The sequence below is a fragment of the Podarcis cretensis genome, assembly GCF_951804945.1.
Source record: "Podarcis cretensis genome assembly, chromosome: 6".
In the NCBI taxonomy this organism is placed as follows: Eukaryota; Metazoa; Chordata; class Lepidosauria; order Squamata; family Lacertidae; genus Podarcis; species Podarcis cretensis.
Genome location: NC_137175.1, coordinates 48522368 through 48544274, shown reverse-complemented (window position 1 = coordinate 48544274; position 21907 = coordinate 48522368). Strand labels below are relative to the sequence as shown.

The 21907-nt window shown below is 42.1% G+C and overlaps 2 protein-coding genes across 2 annotated transcripts in view; one reads left to right on the top strand and one right to left on the bottom strand.

Moving 5' to 3' along the window:
- Positions 1-26: 26 nt before the first annotated feature.
- On the top strand, positions 27-8135 carry LOC307218388 (LHFPL tetraspan subfamily member 5 protein). The gene is made up of 3 exons (XM_079980636.1): positions 27-517; positions 4171-4407; positions 5728-8135. The coding sequence occupies exons 1-3, from the start codon at positions 106-108 to the stop codon at positions 5742-5744; spliced, it is 666 nt and encodes a 221-aa protein (XP_079836762.1). The 5' UTR covers positions 27-105; the 3' UTR covers positions 5745-8135.
- Positions 8136-9491: 1356 nt separating this feature from the next.
- Positions 9492-21907, bottom strand: part of SRPK1 (SRSF protein kinase 1) — a 32568-nt gene continuing 20152 nt past the window's right edge. Inside the window, exons 6-16 of the mRNA XM_079980616.1 lie at positions 21311-21398; positions 19934-20040; positions 18232-18397; positions 16589-16614; positions 15258-15483; positions 14487-14921; positions 13632-13732; positions 12318-12425; positions 11201-11270; positions 10532-10624; positions 9492-9842 (exon numbers count right to left, since the gene is read on the bottom strand). Of these exons, the coding sequence (XP_079836742.1) occupies positions 9658-9842; positions 10532-10624; positions 11201-11270; positions 12318-12425; positions 13632-13732; positions 14487-14921; positions 15258-15483; positions 16589-16614; positions 18232-18397; positions 19934-20040; positions 21311-21398 (1605 nt within the window). The 3' untranslated portion in view covers positions 9492-9657. The remainder of the gene's footprint in view (positions 9843-10531; positions 10625-11200; positions 11271-12317; positions 12426-13631; positions 13733-14486; positions 14922-15257; positions 15484-16588; positions 16615-18231; positions 18398-19933; positions 20041-21310; positions 21399-21907) is intronic.

Below are 21907 nucleotides of genomic sequence, written 5' to 3'. Positions count from 1 at the left end.
GCAGCCAGCTTACTGAGCGTCTGACTTTCACCTCCTAGGACCCCCGTCCAGTGCTGACCCTTCCCACCTGTTTCCTAGAAGAAACAACCCACCCTAGGAGTCGCCATGGGGAAGATGCTCCCAGCCCAGGAGGCGGCAAAAATCTACCACACCAACTATGTGAGGAATGCCCGAGCCATGGGGGTCCTGTGGGCCCTGTTCACCCTCTGCTTTGCTGTGATCATGGTGGTGACTTTCATCCAGCCCTACTGGATCGGGGACAGCATTGACACACCACAGGCTGGCTACTTTGGCCTTTTCTCCTACTGCATTGGCAATGCCCTTACAGGGGAACTCATCTGCAAGGGCAGCCCGCTGGACTTTGGCACCATCCCCTCAAGTGCCTTCAAAACGGCCATGTTCTTTGTGGGCATCTCAACCTTCCTCATCATTGGCTGCATCTTCTGCTTCAGCCTCTTCTTCTTCTGCAACGCAGCCACTGTCTTCAAGGTGTGCGCTTGGATGCAGCTGGCAGCATGTGAGTGGGGCTTAGGGGACCTGGAGGGAGAGGGGAAGACACTCTTGTAAGAGTCACACACCTGTGCTCATGGGAGTAGCCTCAGGGCCAAGCAGTATCATTTTGGGGACAACATAGCTCTTTGGCTCTGTTTTCCAAAGGCCACCTGTGTAGATATAATTCAAATCTGCCGGTGGCCATTTTGGATTCCCACTACATTGGCACCAACACAAACCAGGTTTTGGAACGTTAAATTTGCTGCTGAAGCTCCCAGTACATAAGATGGTAAGTGAAATTGGTTTTGCGATGTATATATGAGTTCCTTAAATAAAGCATTTCCAACTTCTTATACAAGTGGTTGCCCAGATTACATGGATGCAAACCCTAAATTGTCACTGCAGCCAATCATTGCTCCCTGATCAGTGCACCTATATGCTTCATATGATGGCAAGTGAATCCTTGTACAATTCATATTTTCTTATTTTTGAACGTACACTTAAATATGCAATATGTGAAGTCTTCCATAGGCACCTTTTTGTCTTAAATTTCCAGATGGGTAGGCAGGTCAGTCTATTGCAGTGCAAACGATGAAGTCTTGTGGCACCTCAAAGACAAACAAATTCATTATGGCATAAGCTTGCGTGGACTACAGTCAACTTTCTACTCTCTGTAGATTATCCTGTTTAATCTGGTGTTTACGTAATGAATAAGAGTGACTGCCTAATTAAGCCCTGCTAGTAATGGCAATGTCCAAGAGAAGGCACAGCTAGGATTTGGTGAAGCTTTTAGCCGTCCAGACTCAGTCCTGCTAGGTCTGTGCAATTCTACAGACAGAAGAAGTTGACATATAATCAAGCCACTTGAAACCTTTTGAAATATTTATACCAGTGAGAAATGTTGATAGCCTTCTTATATTACCTGCAGAGTAATACCTGCAGAGTAACAGGTGGAAGATATATTTGGTGGGAGACATTGGTGGCATAAACCAAGATGAACAACACTGTATTTTGTGGTTTTATATTTTGATTTTATCCTGTGAACCGCCCCAAGACCTGAGGGTATAGGGCGGTATACAAATGTAATTAATAATAATGATAAGAATAAGAATAATAAGAGAAGCCTCTGTTTCCAGCTGTCTCCAAAGCTTAGGAGTCAGAGGCTTGAAAAGGCCCGCAAGTGGCTCACAATGACCAAAGAGCAGAAACACAGGAGGAAAAGAAAAGGATGGGTAAGCAGGGGGATGTGTGTGTTTAATGATTTCATGTGCAAAATTTCATGTTTCATGTTGCCATATTGGCTGCCAAGAAAGATGCCAAATAGCAGCATTGATCTATTTATGATACCCACTTGCATAACTGTAGGAGACTATTTAAACAATGTATGACTCTTCATCTTACCGGTTTAGTATCTTAATCCCATACATGACCAGTGAACCCATTTATTCTGAACTGGAGGGTCATTGAACTTATTTACCAAAGACTTACAGAATTGTCTGAGATCTCAGGGTATGAAGAATGAACCTCTGCTTTCTGGAAAGATAACATTTATACATTTCAGTGTAATCTGGGAGAGAAGGTCAAATCAAACTGTGCATGGCACATTAAGTAGAAGTCCTAGCAGAAACACCAACTATGATCTAAGACAGGAAGGGATGCGGGTTATAATGAAGAGGAAGCTTATGGGAAGCTAATTAATCAGTTTTCTTTCTTTATAAAGTCCATCTTAGGGACAAAGCAGGGCCAGAGAGTCATCATCATGTTATGGCATTGTAGTCTAGGCTATCACAATTCCTAGCGGCAGAGATCAATTGTGTCTGTAAGCAAGGAAGACAGAAGGCAGCACATTTATTACTGGCATGAAAGAATGCTCTGCAACAGAGGTTATACTGTCTCTTGATGCACTGGTGTATAGTAGTATATCAAAGTACTGTAACTATGACCATGTGGTTGCTTTAGAGCATCAATTGCTGCATGTCACAGAAAGAACATTCACAATGGATATTAACAGAGCTTTACTGGATGCTTTTTCTACCACACTTGCCAGTGATGAAAAATGCTTGTGCAGCCCAGAAGGGCTTGTGTTAACATACAAATAATGATTCCATGACAACAGAAGCACAACAGAATTCAGAACAGCAATGCTATATAAATGAACCCTATTCTATACTTATGCAGTAATCCTGGCTTATTTGGTTGTTTACAGCTTGGTTTGTTTGGATGAGTCATCTTGAGCTTTTTGCTCCATTAGCAGCTTCTGTTCTCCTTGTAGGAGAGGTTAATGATCTGTAGATATCTCATTAGTGGCTTGTCTGTCTTTGCTACAGGCCAGCTAGGCTGACTGTCAGTCCCATTCAGCTCTTGGATTCTATTTCAAAAGGAATAGGAACACCACAAGTGCATATTACTGTTTTAATCCTTTCATAGTTTTCCGCAAAGATTAATGTAATTCAATGTTAGACGAGGTGCCAAGAAAAATCCACAGTTCTTTTTCACAGAGCTACTATTACTGGATTCTCTAAGAAGCAGAACTTGACCAGTCCATCAGATTAGCTAAACCATATCTGTAGAGTAGATAAAATGTCCTAACACAATTACTACAGGTGAAATAAAGCCAGTAACATCTTGAATCTGGGGATCTCCCGTTGGCTTAGAGTATCTGTGCAGTGTTGTAAAAACACATGAATGTACTGCGACCACCATTCTGCATCCCTCTTTAGACAGGATTATATTACAAAAGGGATCTACATTAGTTATTGCAGCAGCACAACTCAGCAGTGAAGATGCTGCTGTGCTTGCAGAGGACTTGGTCCTCACACTGCAGCTTCCTATGATGGATGTGGCCCCAGGCACTGCTGAAGAACAATTCACAGATCCCTTTTGTAATGTGTAAAGCATCTTCTGCGTTTATCTGTGGCAATGTGTTATCTCAGATATCTAAATAAAGTTGTCATAATTAATGCAAGTGGTCTCAAGGGAAGTAATTTTGCATTCAAGATCCTGGAACTGAAGTGTTGCCAAGGGAACAAAGAAATGATGCAAAACTACATCTCTCAGCAAAGAAACTCCAACAAGACTTATTTCTTAGAGATGCTACAGCCATACCACTTAAATGTACGAGATATAATATGCTGATGTCACAGGCAAACTATATGCATGTGCACTTAAGAGAAACAGTAGATTGCATGAGACATATATGTTATATTCCAGAAAAACAAGGTGCCTACTACAATGATAATCCATATCTAGCAGCCTTCTTCCTAGTCCATGATGCATGAGGTTGGAGTGTGGTTACTCTGTAGTGAAGGACCTGGTGCTGAAAATTGCTTCCACACATTCGTTAAGCTAACATAGAACTGTGCCCATCAAAGGAAGATGCTGAATGGCAATGACCTTCTCCATGCTGTGGAGATGAGTGGCAGTTTGCAAGAGATTTTGCCTTGTGACACCATTGATGCAACACTGAGCAAAAGCACTCCCTTTGTGTCGTTTGGCTCTCTTTTCATTCAGCCTCTCTTCCCCCTCCATCCCACAATTTCTGGGAGATTTGAAAGGCATTACTGGAACCAAGATTATGTTCGAAAACCTTCTTGCACCATGCAAACATCCTGAATGAGACAAGATGCCTGCAGTCATCTGTTTGGAAATCTTATTAATGCAAAGCATCTTTCCCTGCAGGTGCAGGCTTGTCAATAGGCTGCCTGCTCTACCCTGATGGCTGGGACTCACCTGAGGTGAAACGTATGTGTGGCGAGAAGACTGACAAATACACACTGGGGGTGTGCACAGTGCGCTGGGCATACATCCTCTGCATCATTGGGATCCTGGACGCCTTCATTCTCTCCTTCTTGGCATTTGTGCTTGGCAACCGGCAAGACAATCTCCTTCCATCTGACTTCCAAGTGGATAATAAAGGTGATCCTATTGTGTATATGGAATCTCTCAGGGCAGACACCACCCTCCACCCGACTAGTACTTTGTAGGATAGCATTAGGCATGCATTCAGAAGTGCTTAACTGCATAGCTTACCTAGATGTGTGCTCATGCAGGAACAGTAACTGCAGTGGGCAATTTGAGTTTATTTCAATTATTACCTTTATATCCAACCTTTCTTCCATGGTGAAACTCCAGCTGGCAAATAGTATCCAGCTTGCCTCCCATCCAGGTACTGACCACACCTGCTTTACTTGAGCATAGTTGCTTCATCATGTGGTGGTGGGGAGCTCAGTCCTTGTGCCATGGTACAGGGAGAAACCAAGTATTAAAAAGAGGGGGCTTACTTGAAGGGTGCACATGTCAAGGCTTCTGCATAACTATATCCCTGAAAAACAGCCTGTAATGCAAATTCTTCTGCATGAATGCCAAAAACTCAAGCCTATGTATACAACTCCAAGCAAGCTTCTAGCAGGTGTAGGTATGACTCTCCCCTTAAATATATATGTTTGCTAGGCGCTGTGGGTTAAACCACAGAGCCTAGGACTTGCCGATCAGAAGGTCGGCAGTTTGAATCCCCGCGACGGAGTGAGCTCCCGTTGCTTGGTCCCTGCTCCTGCCAACCTAGCAGTTCGAAAGCACGTCAAAGTGCAAGTAGATAGATAGGTACCGCTCCGGCGGGAAGGTAAACGACGTTTCCATGCGCTGCTCTGGTTCGCCAGAAGCGGCTTAGTCATGCTGGCCACATGACCCAGAAGCTGGACGCTGGCTCCCTCGGCCAATAAAGCGAGATGAGCGCCGCAACCCCAGAGTCGGTCACGACTGGACCTAACGGTCAGGGGTCCCTTTACCTTTACCTTTAAACAGCACCGCAATAGCCCTGTGGAGAGATGATCTATCTTTTCCTCATTGCCCATCATCCTTCAAAGCCCTGCTCATCCATGGAATTCAGGTCTAGTCAGTTGTGATGAAGCCGATACACTTCCAGTGCAGTCCTTATTGGTACATTGGGTACTAAATTGAGCCAGTTCTCATTAACTGCAAGCGCAAATTGCAAATACAGAAAGGGAGTGACATCCTTTTTTCCATATATAATCATGGCTAGTGATGGCTTTCAATTTAGTACTAGAGGTTCAAGCTGCACATCACACACCTTCTCCCCTCCCTGAGTAAGTGTGGGCTCATGTGCATATCATAACACTCCTTTGGGCCATGAAACAAGGGCTCCTTAAATAGTAGTCATGAGGCCTGGATACTTTTCAGGGTCACCATTTGTTGAATGTTGTGTTTTTTGTCTTGCAGAAGAAGGAAATGAATGAAGACAAACAACCTCAAGTGTACCTTGATTGAAGTGGGCGACATACACATTCCAACTATGACGGTGGAGTCCAGAAGGCTGCTTGATACACGCTCCCAGACTTTTATTGCCTGCAGACATTCAATTGTGCTATGACACAAAACCAAAGGCACCTCAAAAGGGGGGGGGGGTGAGGACTCCTTTTGTAAAATTAACCCATCTTTCTGCGGAAAGATCACCTACTAGATTCTCAAAACCTTTGCCTTTGTCAAGAACTATACCCAAATATTATTGAACTGAAGATCTGCTATGCAAGAATCAACATATTCATGACATTCTCTTTTAACTGAGGGATCCAATCAATCAAGAGACAATGCAGGCATATAATAAGTAACAAGCAGCCTATGTGAAGTAATCTGTTCCCTCCTTTGTTTACATGAAGCCAGAGTGGAAAGCCACAAAAGTAACTGAGGCCCAATGACAGGCATGCCTAGGAGGATAGTAGACTTCCTTCTTTGAAGAATGACTTTCTATCCTGCACTACAGAGTGATCGTGAAACTTCCTTCCAGTCATGAGTTTGCTGTGCATCAAGGAGAGGTGCTGACCATGGAGAATATCTCATTAGGTGTGCAGTTGCTTTCCAAATTTTGTCTTTTATTCTGTTCTTATGTTCAGTGTAGCCTGAGGTTTTCCATAAAGCATAGATGAAAGAAATCTGCAGCAAAAATTAGCAGTTCCAACAAGATGCAGTAATACTGGTACCCAAGGAGAATAGGTCTATAAGCAAGTCCCAGACATCAGCCACAAAGCTAACCCTCCCCTCCCTTACCCTTACCAAATATCCCACTAAGATACCAAAAGAACCACAGAACAAGCAAAACATGCTAGTAGTTGGTAATGCATTTCTGCAGTATGCTCTGTCCACTGCACAGAGCGTATTAGAAATAAGCTCAAATGATAAGATTATGCTAAACAGATCTACTCTGAAACCCAAGAGTATTAACTGGATTTCTCTTTATGGTTAATTATCTGGGACAATTCAAACATCTCCTCCTGCAATGAGACCAGTATTGCATTAAGATGATACAGAGTTAAAAAAAACTGCTAGTATTGTAATGTAAATCTTAACTTAGACCATGATAATGAAATGTCTGATCAATTATGCATTGTGGTTTATGCTTTCAAGAATTAATTTCATCATCTTTTCTCCAGCAGTCTAAAAGCAGACCACCATTTCCTGAACTCATCAGCCACCAATATTCTTTGTTTCCTTTTCCTGCCCTGCAGCCATGCAACTAGATCACTATATCCCCATAACACAACAGTGCTTGGATTTAATTTAAGCTTCTCACTGTCTCACAGCCTGTTCAGATAAGAGGCTCTACTGTACGAAACCTGTGGATGAATATAGACAGCATATCAAAAGTACCTGTGGATTATTTAATAACCTGTTTATTGTGCTGCTGCATTTACAAAGAAAAAAAGACAATGCACCCAATAGAAAGAATAAAAATGTATTTTTTTCCTTCAGGTTTTAGAACGACAAAACAAGTACAAATCTGTTAGTGAGCACTTTATGGCAATTTGGAAGTTGAGTGAATCCAATGTGAGCCCCCAAATATGTAGGCGATCCTGACAAGCTACCTCTTGTATTATCCCAGAACTTCTCTCTTAGTGCAAAAGAGGTGGCAGCAGCCTTCTTCGGTGGAGGGGAACCTATATCAAAACCCAAGAGATGCAGCCCCCACACCTAGGAGCATTTTGTTCCATTCAGGTAGGCAAGATGTTGATGCAAACTAGTTTGCATTGACACCGGAAATTCAATTCTCCCTGCCAGCAAGTTTTCACAGTATTCAAAAAGAAAGTATGTATTTATACATTCTATTTCGATCCTTACAGTCAAGCAAAGAAGTGCTTCTTGGAGGTGAGGATGATACTTTAGATAACAGGAGTATCATTTAAAACTATTGGAACCTTTTCCTTTTCATCTTAAGATTGTACAAAGAGAACATTGCTTAAGATCTCCTAAATGGACATGCAGCACAAATTTTGCAAAAGCCTCAGTCAGGTATAATATGACAGTGCAGCCAAATTCCAAAGTGAAGGAGGTATGATGGTTAAACTTCCATTTAAGATAAAGTGAAATAAAACTGCACCAGATTTTTTTTGCAAAGGATAACGAGGGTTTAAGATGACTATAAACTGGGATTTCTGCCAAGAGAAAACAACCGAGAAGAGTGTTTTCCTGCTGGTAGCTTTTGCATTGAATTGTCCCTCAGAGTGCCTTCAATTCTGAGTCCTCCAGCAGTTTCCAGCCTGGGAGAATTTTGCAATCTCAAAGGCCTATTTGGTCCATGGGAAGTCTCCAAACCTTACATTTGAGCAAGATGCTGGGGATTTAAAAAAACAAACCTGGGAAAACCTAGGAGATACTCATTGTAAAACTAGCAAGAGTTACATATCTTTCTAATAAAATAAAAAGCCTACAAGAGTCAGTCACAACTAACCCCTTTTCCTAGGAGTTTTACAAGCTTGCGTTGTATATTCTCTGCTGAGCAACAATGGCTGTAATGATTCTGGAGAACAGAATTTGACACTTCATCTCTAGGGGTGGGTGGGGAAGATTCAAACTACTCTGTTCCCCTAGATTATTTGTTCTGCTGTTAATACAAAGGAAGAAATTCTATTCGAAAGGGAATTTCTAGAGTCCAGCACCTTGGACAGTTAACAGGGTATATATATCATTACATTCATTAACCTTTGGAAATAGGGTGATTGATAGTCTGGGTACAGTTGGAAAGACAGCCCCCAATATTACCTTTCCTTATTGTTGAAAAGGAAGAACATATCCTGTTTTTCCAGAATGAAAACGTAACTGCTCTCTCCTAAAAAGACAATTTCACACAAGGCCAATAAGGCCCCTGGGGGCATAAGGGAGACCTATGGAAAAAGTGGTCTGCCACAGGCTGGATCACCTCCTGGCTTTTGTAGCAGAAACCATGCCATTGTCAAATGCCTTTTGGGCCACTGTACACTGTTGGCAAGCCCCATATTGCCTGGGGCTGCATGTTGGGCACTGAACTTGGGCAACCTGGCTGCCCCTCTGCAGCCAACAAATGCATAGAGCCATACTTGTAAAGAGACAGTGACCTCTACCAATGTCGGCTGCCTTTATTTTCCATGTGAAACTTACTTGGGTTCACATGCTACGGCTTTGGAGAGCAGCTTATTTCACGGGACTCAGAAACGCAAGTGAACATGGAGGGGACAAAAAATATGGTGCTAAAAAAAGAGATACAGTTCAAAAGAAGTCGTTTCAAAGGATTAAATGTCTAAAACTAGAGAAAAGTACTCCTGAAAAGAATAACGAGAAAAAAAGAAAGTTACCCAAGCAGCAGAGCAGACACCTTAGGAATGAATCGAGTCGAGTTCAGTGCTCCACATGGAGCTACCACCTTGGTGCCATCTGCCATTTCTCCTCTTACTGTCAGCAACTGGATGTGCACTAAGAAAATGACTCCCAGAGTCAGTGAGCTAAGGAGGGATTCACAGCTCTTCACATCCCCCTTGGGATGACGGCAATATAGTTAAGGGAGTGTGTCCCAATGGAGATTTCCCCACACCTTTAGGGTTAGGTACTTGAGTAAGGAAGAGAGTCAGGGGTCATTTCACATTCCTGTAAAAACTCTTTGGCAAACTCCAATCACGGCAAAACATATTGGACGCCCACTGGCTGACAATAGTCCCTACTGAGTCGAGTACACAAACTCACATGAACGGTTAGATTTATCTAAAATCTCAAAAGCCCTCAAGGAGAAGCTTCACTCTGAAAATCAACAAGGAAAAAATTGACCTGGGAGGAGAGGGAAGGGGCAGCTGGAACATCTAGGTGTGTATATATTATGCTGTAAACCCAGTTATAGGGCCAATACATCTAGGAGTTGAGCCAGGGGTGCCTGAGACACTGTGCTGCTGTAGCTCTCTTCTCAGGGTTCAGTTCCAGCATAGGTAATAAGAAGTCTGTGAATGCAGCTGCCTCGTCTTGGGACCACTCGTATTTCTCCACCAAAACTTCAAAAAGGCCCCATGGCTTCAGTTTGGTGATGTGCTTCAGATCACCTGAGAACAATGACGGGAAGATTAACAAGGCTCACATGAACATGAACAGGAAGGCCAACAGAACAGGTATCAGGATTCTAATGCTCCCTTCTAAATGATATTGCTCAATAGAAAAAGGAGTATTTTTTCTCTTTCAAATTTAACACCCAGCGCAAGGCAAGTTGTAAATTATGGACTGTATGAAGTAGTGATAGATAGGCAGCATTGTGCCAAATATGGACTACACTTTAAGGAAGTGTCCGGACTCTGGGATATTTTTTTTTTGAGAAGTCTGGTATTCCATGTTCTCTGTCATCCTCACTTTCCAAAAAGCCTAAATCCCAATCTTGTTCTACACCTGCTATCATACAATGTCAGGTGGGCAGGACTTGGGCAGGACAAATGGCATTGTGGGCCAAAATGGGACCTCAGTGGGCCTAATGCAGCCTGTGGGCTGAAGCTTCCTGACCAGCAGCCCAAGGGGCCCCAATGGTTAAAGAAGTCTGACTTTGTTTCCAATGAATGAAAAGTAGAAATAATTATAAGCAAATGAGTAACTCTCTCTGCCATTGCTCATATACATCAGCAAAGTAAATGGGTGCTTTATTATAAAAGAAAACAAACAAGCAAAAGAATAAAAACTAGATATTCCAACTACCCCCCAGGTCTGGAACCCTCAGCCATTCAACCTCAGATTATTTTCCCCTTACCTTTTTTGGTGAAGAACTCCTTGGAGTATTTTCCAGCCACAATGAGCTTGCGAGGTATTTTCCCCAGAAGTTCTATGATTAATGCAATATGGTCTGTATTCCCCAGGAGAGGGCATGAAAGAAATAATATGTAATAGTATTAAAACACAATGGCTTTCATCCAGTTAGGATCAATGAGAGAGAAAATCATGAGGAGGCTGACCAAGTGGGGAGGAAAAATGTGGTCTTTCCACCTTCTTCCCTGCTGGATTTGAGTGTTTGTCCTGTTCTCCCCCCCTCCGTTTTCTATTGCTCTGCCTGTTGGATGAGTCTATTCTGGCAGACATAAATCTCTACATTGGGAATAGTTCTTTTTCTGTGTTACCTTTCTATTAAAAATATTTCAAGGAACTTAATGCTGTTAAAAACAAACCACTGATTATTTAATAAATGACTAACAGTAACATGCTGGAACCTAAAACAATCTGTTTTTAAATCTGACGGGTATAGAAAATGAGCTGCGTAATGTACCAGTAGACTCCAGCAGACTAGTATTAAAAGCTCTCAACAGAATAAAGAGGCTAGATCTCTTTTTGAGGTCTTGCTTTGTAGAGCTAGAACTTCCAAACCCCCTTACGTAGGAACTATGTGCAGAAATAATTTAAAGTACTAGAAGTAGTAGGTACTCACCTTCATCCCTTGAGTAATCTTCTCCAGAGTGAGGCTCAAACAGATAGTCACCCGTAGCCAGTTCGAAGGCCTAAACAAGGAAATGTCAGACAACTTTCAGGGTCTTTGGGGAAAATACAGTCATTTGGTATAAAAGCCACAATCCTAATCACATGTTACTGTGTAGAGAAAAGGAATCCACTCTAAATTATGATGCTGAAAGAGTATGTCAGGGAACTGCCATCAGAACAGGGGTGGGAAACAGAAGGGCAGTTATGTTACAGGGAGCCTCCGAAAATCTTGCGAAGCAGTTCCTCTTCTGGTGATGAGGAAAACCCCACCTCCAGTGGGGAAGAGGTGAAAGGACCAGAGGACTCTGGTGGGAGCCTCAGCACCACTTCTGGCAAAGCCGTCCAAGAGAGAAGCACACTCCCTCCGTCGCCCACCCTGCACAGAAGTCTAAAGCACAAAGAGGGAAGGAAAAGGTTGGGCGTAACGAGGCTTTTATGCTGGAGGAGGTCCAGGAAATAGGCACTCCCGGATTCTGATAGCAATTGAGGCAGACATGAACTTTGGGGTTCTGCACTGTAAATAGTTTGCACCCAAATAAAACCTGTAAAAGACAGGTCGGAGTCCTGCCTGGTTACTCGTGAGCAGCCACCCTTGCCATCTGACAAGTATCATGAATACTTCAGGATTCTTTTAGTCAAGCAATTTTGATTCAAAACAAGGTCCACATCCCAGAGTGCCTTGCTCACCAAACTGCTGATACTGAACACAGACATATAACTGGTTAGGCTTTAGACCTGTAAATTACTTTGTCCATGAAGTCTGAAACAAGCAGGCCTTACCGAACATTGGCAATGTAGTAATAATTTTTTTTAAAAGTAAAAAGCTTGCTTCTATTAAATGAAAAGCTTCATTTAATTTCTAATAGCACGCTTCATTTCATTTCAGGGCAGTACGGATATAACAAATGCAAAACACACACACAACAAAACCAAGAAAACAGCAGACAAAACTTTAAAACAGATTCAAATGTACTATCAGCTTATTGCAATTTAACAGTAATTTAATTCCTGCAGAATTCTGCAACTGACACCACTTCAAAGATTTAAGACAATGTGATTGAACTTACCATGCAGGCTGTACTCCAAATATCAGCTGGGGTGCTATAACCGGCTCCAATCAGTACTTCCAAGGATCGGTATTGCCGTGTCTGAATGTCCTCAGTGAAATGTTTATGCTGTGGGTTTAAAATGAGAGATCAAAGGAGATTCCAGAGACCAAGTAGACATGTACTAGGGAATGAATACATCTGAGAAATGAACCCCAGTGAATTCAAAGGCATGTATAGGCACTAGCTGGTGTCAACAGAGCCCCTAGTGTTGCTGTAGAGGACAGATCTGCAAGATGTAATATAGCTCTCAATTATCTGGTGCTCATTCCTTTACTTGGTCTGCCCTCCCTCACCCTCATCTTCCCTTCTGCCTACCACAGTGCTAATTAGGATGCTATACAGCATCAACAAAGGCTTGCGGTCACTTTTGTGGCTCTAATATGGGGCTGAGACAAACTTGGGTACTCAATTTGAAGATGCACCTTGGAAATCAATGTGCCAAAAAAACCCTGACTCATCTATCCTTGAGTCCAGTCTCAAACATGTTTTGAGATGAATCTGTACTGCTACCAAACAGAGGATTACTGGATCACTCCCTATGGAATGCTGGATGCCTGTTGATCGTGCGACATATACTACCACAAGTGGTGCTCATACACAGTGATACAGACCTTTTGGTCTCAGGTATCACAGGAAATCTCTGCTAACGTATCACAAATTGTACCTTCCTTGCCACAGCGGGCCTTGCTCTCTATCTTTCCAGAGGAGATGTGTGAATTTCTGTATCAGGAGTTTATTTCTTTTGCTGGCTGTGAAGCTGAAGGTTGCTCAGCATTGGAACCAGAGCTCCCCCTTCACTTTGGAGGAACGGTGGAACCAAGTTTGGAACCTTCCACTATTAGAAAAGCCAACTTACATAATCAGGCTATGTACAGGCTTGAATGAAGTGGACAGATTAGTTTAGAATACTGCTTGCATACATTGACCCCTGGTCACCAACTAACTTGCTGCAATGAACTGATCCAACCGTGTCACATGAACTCTCAATGTTAGATTGAAGATGTGCTGCCTGTAAGAAGCTAGATCTAACTTCTCATTGTAGTCAGCGTATTTTTCAATACCACTACTAACAGTACCACTACTGTTTGGTTTCCTGCTTATTTGGTGGGAATGTGGGGGGGTCTGTACGGGTGTCTGTGTGTAAGAAACCAATTTTTAATAAACAGTATTAATGGGGGGGAAATATCAGAGGTATGTTTGCTACATTCACCTGAGCTAACTGCAAAGAGACAGCAGTTTCTGTAACAGTATGGAAAGAGCTTTAAAACTTACCACCCAGCAAGCATTTCCTAGGTCAGCTATCTTCACTTTGAGCTTATCTGCATTCCCAGGCTCAAGAGGATTAAGGAGGAAATTTCCAGCAGCCGATTTTCCTAGGCACAGCACAAACAACAGCCAGTTAACTCCACATGGACAGGCCCACCATCTGCCACACAAATTCTAAAAGCACCATTGTTTATTAGAGTACTAGTCACTCCTTGTCTGGAGTCAAGTATTAATTTCACATCCATGAGTTGGTTTGGATGTCACTATAAACCGTGGCTTAATGCGACAGGAAATACAGAAGCCTTGAGCTCATGTGCTCCCCCCTTCTCCTGCAGTGCTACTATAAGTGGAAGACCAGAAGCTCTTGCTTCTGTTTGTGATCAATCACAGCTTGTCAGTTCTGCCAAACCTGGAAAATTGTGGTTGACTTTAACTATTTAACTTTTAGAATCTTCAAGCCGTGTGTTATGGAGAAAGGAAGAACCTTGACAGTTCTTCTTTTCTTAGAACCAGGGCCAGCTCTAATAGAGAAGTTTTCACTTCACAATGAAGCACAATAAAGGACAGAGAATAAACTAAAGCCAACTCATGCCTTGTCTAATCTCACCTCAGACTTTGCTGAATGACTTTAAACTAGTCATTATCTGGCTTCTCCCTGCCTCTCCCTTCATATGGGGAAAAAACAATACTAGCGTGCCTTACAAGGAATGCTGCTGTAAGATTATCATGATCATGTGTGAGAAATGCTTTAGAAGCTTAGGAAATGTTGATAATATATCAACATGATTGTGGCATATTCCATTACACGGTTTGCATCAAAATTGCACAATTTATTGCTTATACAGAACCCATGTCCTGTACCTTGGCTGTTCTCAGATGACTCATTATTCTCATTCTCATCCTCCGAAGGGATTTCTGCCCTGATGCTCTCTTGCAAATGGCTGATCTGCTGTTCACTAAAATACTGTCCGTCGCTTGAAGTTGCTTGGCATATCATTGAATCTGCAACCTCCGAAATTAAGGGCTCGCAGGAGTCTGATAACGCTTCCTGTATGCTGGCCTCTGGGCCACCATTACTTTGGTTGTAAGTACAGCTCTCCTCCTCTTCCTCCTCCTCCTGCGAGGGCCTGCTGCAATCATTGGCATTGTGAAGGTCTTCCTCCAGTCTCACTGACACTTGGTTGATGGACTCTGAGAAGGTAGCCATTTGCATCACTCCATTACAGTTGATCTCTGTTATGCATTTTTCAACTCCTTCCATTAAGACAGCTTGCTCTGATACAAGGGAAATGTCATCTAGATAAAAGAGAAAAACTGGAGTTATAATGGAGTTATAACTAAATGGGTTTTAAATGACTAGTGATTAGCTATGAAGTGCAAACAGTATCCAATACTGCAGCTGTTCTAATCACTTATAAACAGTGTCTTAAAATGTCCATTACATATTCTGGGAAAATGCTAATTCCTATGGTAACAATAATGATCTGTTAATATTTTCTTTTCCTGTAGAGTTTTTATCATTACTTGTGTTATGTTTAATGTCTATTAATGATTATTTTAAAACCTCCTCCCTTTCAAAGGATGCGTTATTACCAAGTACACCCAAAGCACATATTTTCTAGAAATCCATACCTGTCTTTTCCGGCAGCTCTTCATCTGGAGGGCTCTCTTTTAAGAGCAGCTCAAGTGGCTGTGGAATTTCTTGCTGCTCCTCCTGCTGCTCCTCAGGCTCTGCTTGCAGTGGGATGGCTTCCTTCTCCATCTCCTCAATTTCCTGAATTCGCTTCTCCAGCAGCTCCGCTTGTCGTTTCTGTTTCTTTTTCAATTTCTTTTTCTTATTTTTTGACATTTTGTCAGCCTGTAGGGTAATTGCAAATACACCACCCCTCAGGCATCTATTGCCTACTGCAAATAATCTAGCAGACTTTTTATATAGAAAAAGTAGTTAAATAAGGGAAAACAGAAGGAAATAACACCATCCCTCTGATCATACAGAACACCCAGATATCATGAACATTTACACTGCAATCCTATACATGTTTATACGAGTTCAATTTGGCTTATTTCCAGGTTTGCAAGTAAAAGGATTGCCACCATAAATCCAGTATTTCAATCCTATTCTCATAATTCTAGTATGTGCTTGTTAATGATGCACTCCTAAGCTTACTCAGAATTCCTACTGAGTTCAATGTCACTCCCATGTAAGTGGATATAGGATTGCAGTCTAAGTGCAAATTAGAAGATGTCAAACAAAGCCTCTCTGAGGTGAGCGCTCTTGGATGTCAATACCATTTACATAGCAGAAAAATTCTCCATAATTATTCTTCCTTGTGTAAATTGCTAGTACTCATTGATAATATCTGGCCACATTCTAGATCAGGCAAAGACAAACTCGGCCCTCCAGATGTTTTCAGACTACAACTCCCATCATCCCTAGCTAACAGGACCAGTGGTCAGGCATGATGGGAATTGTAGTCTCAAAGCATCTGGAGGGCCGAGTTTGCCTATGCCTGCTCTAGATATTTCAGATATTAAACAAGGAACCTTTGTGCACTACAGAACAGTTCACATCATATTTATTTCATTCAAGTGAGCAGTTCAGACTACCTCCAAGTAAGTGTTCATACGAATAAATATATGATACGAACAGAAAAATCATAGATTTGGTCATCAGAAATTCCTGCAATTGTAGTAGCTAGAAAAATAGCCAAACTATTAACAGTACAACTAAGGCAAAGAAAGGGTAACCATTAAGAGAACTGAAAGAAATGAAGTGTATATGGCAGCATGCTAAAATCTGAGCCCCTGGGATGGTGGGAAATAGAAATCTAAATATGTCCAGACACAACTGTGCTATTTGGTAGGAGCCTTCCCACAGCACTGGAACTGCTCTGTAAAAAGACAGTGTACATCTGAATGCAAAGTTTAACTCATTTATAACATGCACAAGTTATTACACTTACTGGTTTGGGCTGTGGTGCAGTACTCACTGTGAAGTAAAAAAGAAATACAATTAATAAGCCTGCAATCATGCTATTAAAGTGGCATACTACTCAAACTATTCTATAGTTAACAGAAAACTACTTCTACAACATGACTGCAGTATAGAAAAATAGGAAAATGTTCTCATCAAGTCATCAACAGATTGAATTTCAACACTGAGCAGCATTGGAAGACAGGCATCTACTTAAATCACTCCTGCAACACTGAGAAGCTGTTCCAAACACTAAATTGTTACCTTCTTATGGAAGCAGAGAGAACTCGATGTCAGATTATTATACATAACAACAATTATGTTATCAATTGTCAGGCCACTCAACCGTTTTCAAAGTGAGGGGAATAATTACATGCAAGTGAGGCAAGCAGCACGTACACAGTATTTTAAAAAGTGAACTGAGATGACACATAGGTAAGTCAAGAGTGCATTAAGTCCACTTCAAGTTCCATCAATTTCCAATTAACCACAGTCGTACCTTGGAAGTCAGCCTAGTTCTCAAACATTTTGGCTCCTGAACGATCAAAACCTGGAAGTGACTGTTCTGCTTTTCTAACATTCTTTTGGAAGCCGAATGTCCGAAAGACATTGGCTTCCTGCAGCCAATCAGAAGCTGCACTTTGGTTTTCGGAAGTCGAACAGACTTCCGGAATGGATTCCGTTCGACTTCAAAGGTACGACTGTACTTGAAATAGTAAATCACAGATAGTCAGCTGACAGTCCACAAAAATAATTTTCATTGGCCCCTGGCAGACCTATGTTTAATCAAGGGGTAAAAATGTTTAATAGACAAGAAAGAGCCTGACCACTGGAGAAGGACAGGGTTGTGACCCCTGGACCTCTGTTTTGAAAACTGACTGGTCTTGAATACAGATACAGCAAGACATTAAACAGTTGTCATGGCTACTGCTCTGTAACCATACTCTTATGAAAGCTTCAGGTACGGTGTACCACCTTGGCTGGTGACTGAAAAGGATGGAGTTCATGTAGTCTCAATAAAACACCACAGATTTGGTGGAGACCAAATTGGGAACACCCTCCCCGCTTTTACCATTAGTCAATGCTCTTCAAAAGTAATCCTGAGATACTGTTGCACAGCTCTTTGGCAGCACCAGGGAGGATTCAATTTCTATATCAGATTTGTCTTAAAAGATTGAACACCTGTAATAGTAAAGCCACTTAATGGAGAGTCTACTTATACATAATATATACGGAATGTATGATGGAGAGAAATTTTAAACTCTCTGGAGAATACAAAAGACTGATCAAGGCATATCCAAGATGCACCTCACTGCAGAGGTCTTCTAAACTGAATTTCTATAAACTCTTTTATACACAACGCAACAGAAGTTGGTTGGCCTATCATCAATTTAATTACATGAGATCAGAAACAGCATTTTAAATAATTCTCCAGCGTGGCAATTTACACACTTTTCATGAGCTCTTTACGGAACCATACAGCTAGTACTGCAATGAATATCTATTTTATAGACAAACTGAAATGGTGTTCCGTACTAATCATGTTCAGGGTGATCTAGACAGCTAATATTTGTCATATCCTAACAAACCACTTCAGAATGAACTGACTTTAAGCTAAAACACAAAAAGCACCTGCAGAGCCAGAAGGAGGGGGGGCTCCAGATCTCTGCCACTCTGTTGCTTCTGCAGCCAGCCTGCGGATATACTGGTCATTAACACACAGCAGAATGTTCTCTGGTTTAATATCAGTGTGGATAATCCGACACTTGGCGTGCAAATAGTCCAGTCCCTGCAAAACCTGCAGAGAACAAACGACAAAGGAAAGTCACATACGGGTGATAAAATGTCATTGTGTAACTTCCAAAGTACACCGAAGAGCCAGGATCTGGTAGTTGTGGTGCACAATGTGACCAAAAGCTTGATTTTATTATGAAGCAAGCAGTGAAAAAGCCAGGTTACTATGGAAACTATAGCAAAATGAGCGTTTTACTTGATCTTCAACCTACTGTTGCTGAAGGCGTAATTCCCATTCATTTTAGCACTATTCTTCTAGGCTTCCCCATCCTTCCCAGCTTTCATTTCTGTTCTTGAAGCATCAATTACAAATGGAACTTGCAACAAAGCGTTGCACAACACCTGTGTGTGTGTGTGTGTGTGTGTGTGTGTGTTATTCAACGGGATGATGCCTCCAGTATTATATGTTAATGTACAAGTGTGTGATATATGAAGGGAAGATACATTTTGCAGCCTGAACAACACACCCAGTCAACCTTACATGGGAATAAGTCCCATTAGGGCTTGTTTTCAAATAAGGATGCCTATGATCAGGTCAGGCCCTTGAGTGGAGGCACCACTGTGACATATTGGGATGTCCATTTCACAGCACTTTGCCAACTCCTTTTGCATATCACCTGACTCAAGGGGCTGTTCCGTACTCACAGAATGAAGAAGCAGCACGTCAGTGTGCCTCTTTGGTTCCACCTCCTTTAGCTGCACCCATTAGGAACCAGGGCAAGTGGACAGGGCAACTGAGCAACAACCCACCAATTACCCTAGTTAGGTGCTGTCACTCCATCTCCTCTTCACCTCTTCCCACAGCCAAAGTGTGGGGCAGAGAGAAGTGAGCAAACAAATGATCCATCATCACCATCCAGCCTTTTGTTCCTGTGTGTGTATGGCAGTTGGGGGATGGCACCCACCTGCCTCAGTTAGTAGCAAGAGTGCCCGCATCTTCCCTTTGTTTCACTCTAGCTGTGTCTCCCTCCCTAAGTTAACCCAGCCAAATGATTCCCTCCTCCTCAACACACACACACACACACACACACACACACACACACACACACTTTATATGAGCCCAACTGGAGCAAACAAAAATGCTCCTGGAGCAGTAAAGCACACATACACAGTCCTTTGCTTCCACTTTTGGGAACTGTGCTGCCTTTTTAGAAGAGTGCCTTGTAGTTTCCTGTGATATGCAATAACCTACCCTGTTTTGCTGCCAAATCAATCAGAACAGGATCACTGATTCTGCTATTACATAGAATCTGATTCTGCTATTAGACAGAAAGCATGAGAAAACTCTTGAACTGGCCTACTGATTCACAGCAGTTTCTTGTTATCCTTAAATACTGTGTGAAGGACCTGATCTTGGGATCCTAGAGCATGTGATGCACAGGATATCCACCAATGAGAAGTCATTGTTACAATTTTGATCTGTTCCACCAGCCAAAAGTGCAGCATCTGACATCACAGAGAGTCTCCAGCTGCACTTCGGAGCACCAAACGCTTGACAGAAAACAACAAATTAGTCCCAAATGTAGTATATATAACATGCCTGGTGGATGATTCTTTTTACACAGAGTAGTGGAAGACCCTGATAATTTGATTTGATGATCCATTTCAGAAGATGGTGCCCCAAAACTTCAAACACCATGCAAATATCTGTAGCTGAGTCAAGGCTGAATTTCCCGGAACATTTACAAAGTCAGCTATTGCTGAATACATAGCAACATGGAAAAAGAAATTTCATGCTTAGTTATTGTGTATATACCCATTTCCCCCTGACTATCTGCATGTAGTTTTCTAGAATAGCTATACTTTGTGGCAATTTTACACAGCCACCACCAGTGGTGTGGCATTCCTCGTGTGGCTTCCCCATGCCGTGCACTGCCACCAGTTACCAAGAGGGAGAGGTAAGGCAATGGGGCGCTTGGTGTGGGTGCAGTGGTTGAGTCAGCCCAATGCTTCCCCCCACTGCACATCCATTGCGCTCCCTGCCCCACCCCCGGTAACCAGCAGCAATATATGACATTGGGAACCCAGATGAGCAAGGCCGCAACACCCACCCCATTACAGTGGTACCTCAGGTTACAAACGCTTCAGGTTACAGACTCAGCTAACCCAGAAATAGTACCTTGGGTTAACAACTTTGCTTCAGGATGAGAACGGAAATTGTGTGGCGGCAGCGGGAGGCCCCATTAGCTAAAGCGGTGCTTCAGGTTAAGCACAGTTTCAGGTTAAGAACAGACCTCCAGAACAAATTACCGTATTTTGTGCTCTATAAGACTCACTTTTTCCCTCCTAAAAAGTAAGGGGAAGTGTGTGTGCGTCTTATGGAGCGAATGCAGGCTGCGCAGCTATCCCAAAAGCCAGAACAGCAAGAGGGATTGCTGCTTTCACTACGCAGCGATCCCTCTTGCTGTTCTGGCTTCTGAGATTCAGAGTATTTTTTTCCTTGTTTTCCTCCTCCAAAAACTAGGTGTGTGCGTTTTATAGTGTGAAAAATACGGTAAGTTCTTAACCCAAGGTACCACTGTACTGATTGCACCAAAAAGTATTCTAATTATTAATAGTCCTATGAATTTTCACTGGTGAATTCCAAGCACACAGGGATACAGAAATATCGTAAGGTGGTACAAATCAGTTTTCCACATCAGTTGGAAAACCCAAACAATGCTCTCACTTTTTTCAAATTGTCTTCCAACATTCAAAAAAGCTCTTGCCACTCAGAATTAGAAAGGAAACCTTTTTGTAGGTTTGTTTTCTTTATATGGCTGAAGGAAACTGAAAACATACTTGTGCCAAACAGCTACATGTTGTGAAATTTCATCACTGTGTAAGACATTTATGTTTTAACCCAGTACTGTATTTTATTAAATCCCACATTTTGCTGGATTAAAGATCGCAGAAAAGTCTGGTTTTAAAAGGATACGGGAACCATTTACTCCTGAGATTTTGAAGTCATCTAATAACTGAACTACTCTCTCTCTGTTTGGGTCATCTGGGTCAGTGTTGCGGACCTGTAGGGTGGGGGGAAATCAAACACCATAAATCATTTAATGTTTATCATTTAATCTTTATCAAATCCCATAGGTTTCCAAGACACTCTCCAGATTCTCACCCCACATTCTTATTTAGCAAATCAAACAATCAACTTATGTTAGCATTTCTGACTATTCTTGAGCAACTATGTCCATACTAACCTTGCCTTATGCCCCAGCCGGGGCGGAAAAACCCTTCATTAATCAATTCCTAAACAACACTGTCTAAGTAGCTGTACTAATGCTGTTACTTCTCGTGAGCCTGCATTTACCTTTCCCTCCCTCCATAAAAATGACTGAAAATGTACTGCTGGATACATGAAAGGAAGATTACCAGCTAAGGTAATGGGATGACATGATACCTACAACTGATGACACAAGTAGCAAACCAAACTTGAGATGAATTACCCACTTGCAATAATTACAATAGCCATATCTTTAAGCACCAGGCAGAAACTTTCATCTCTAACCAAGACTTTGACCTTTAA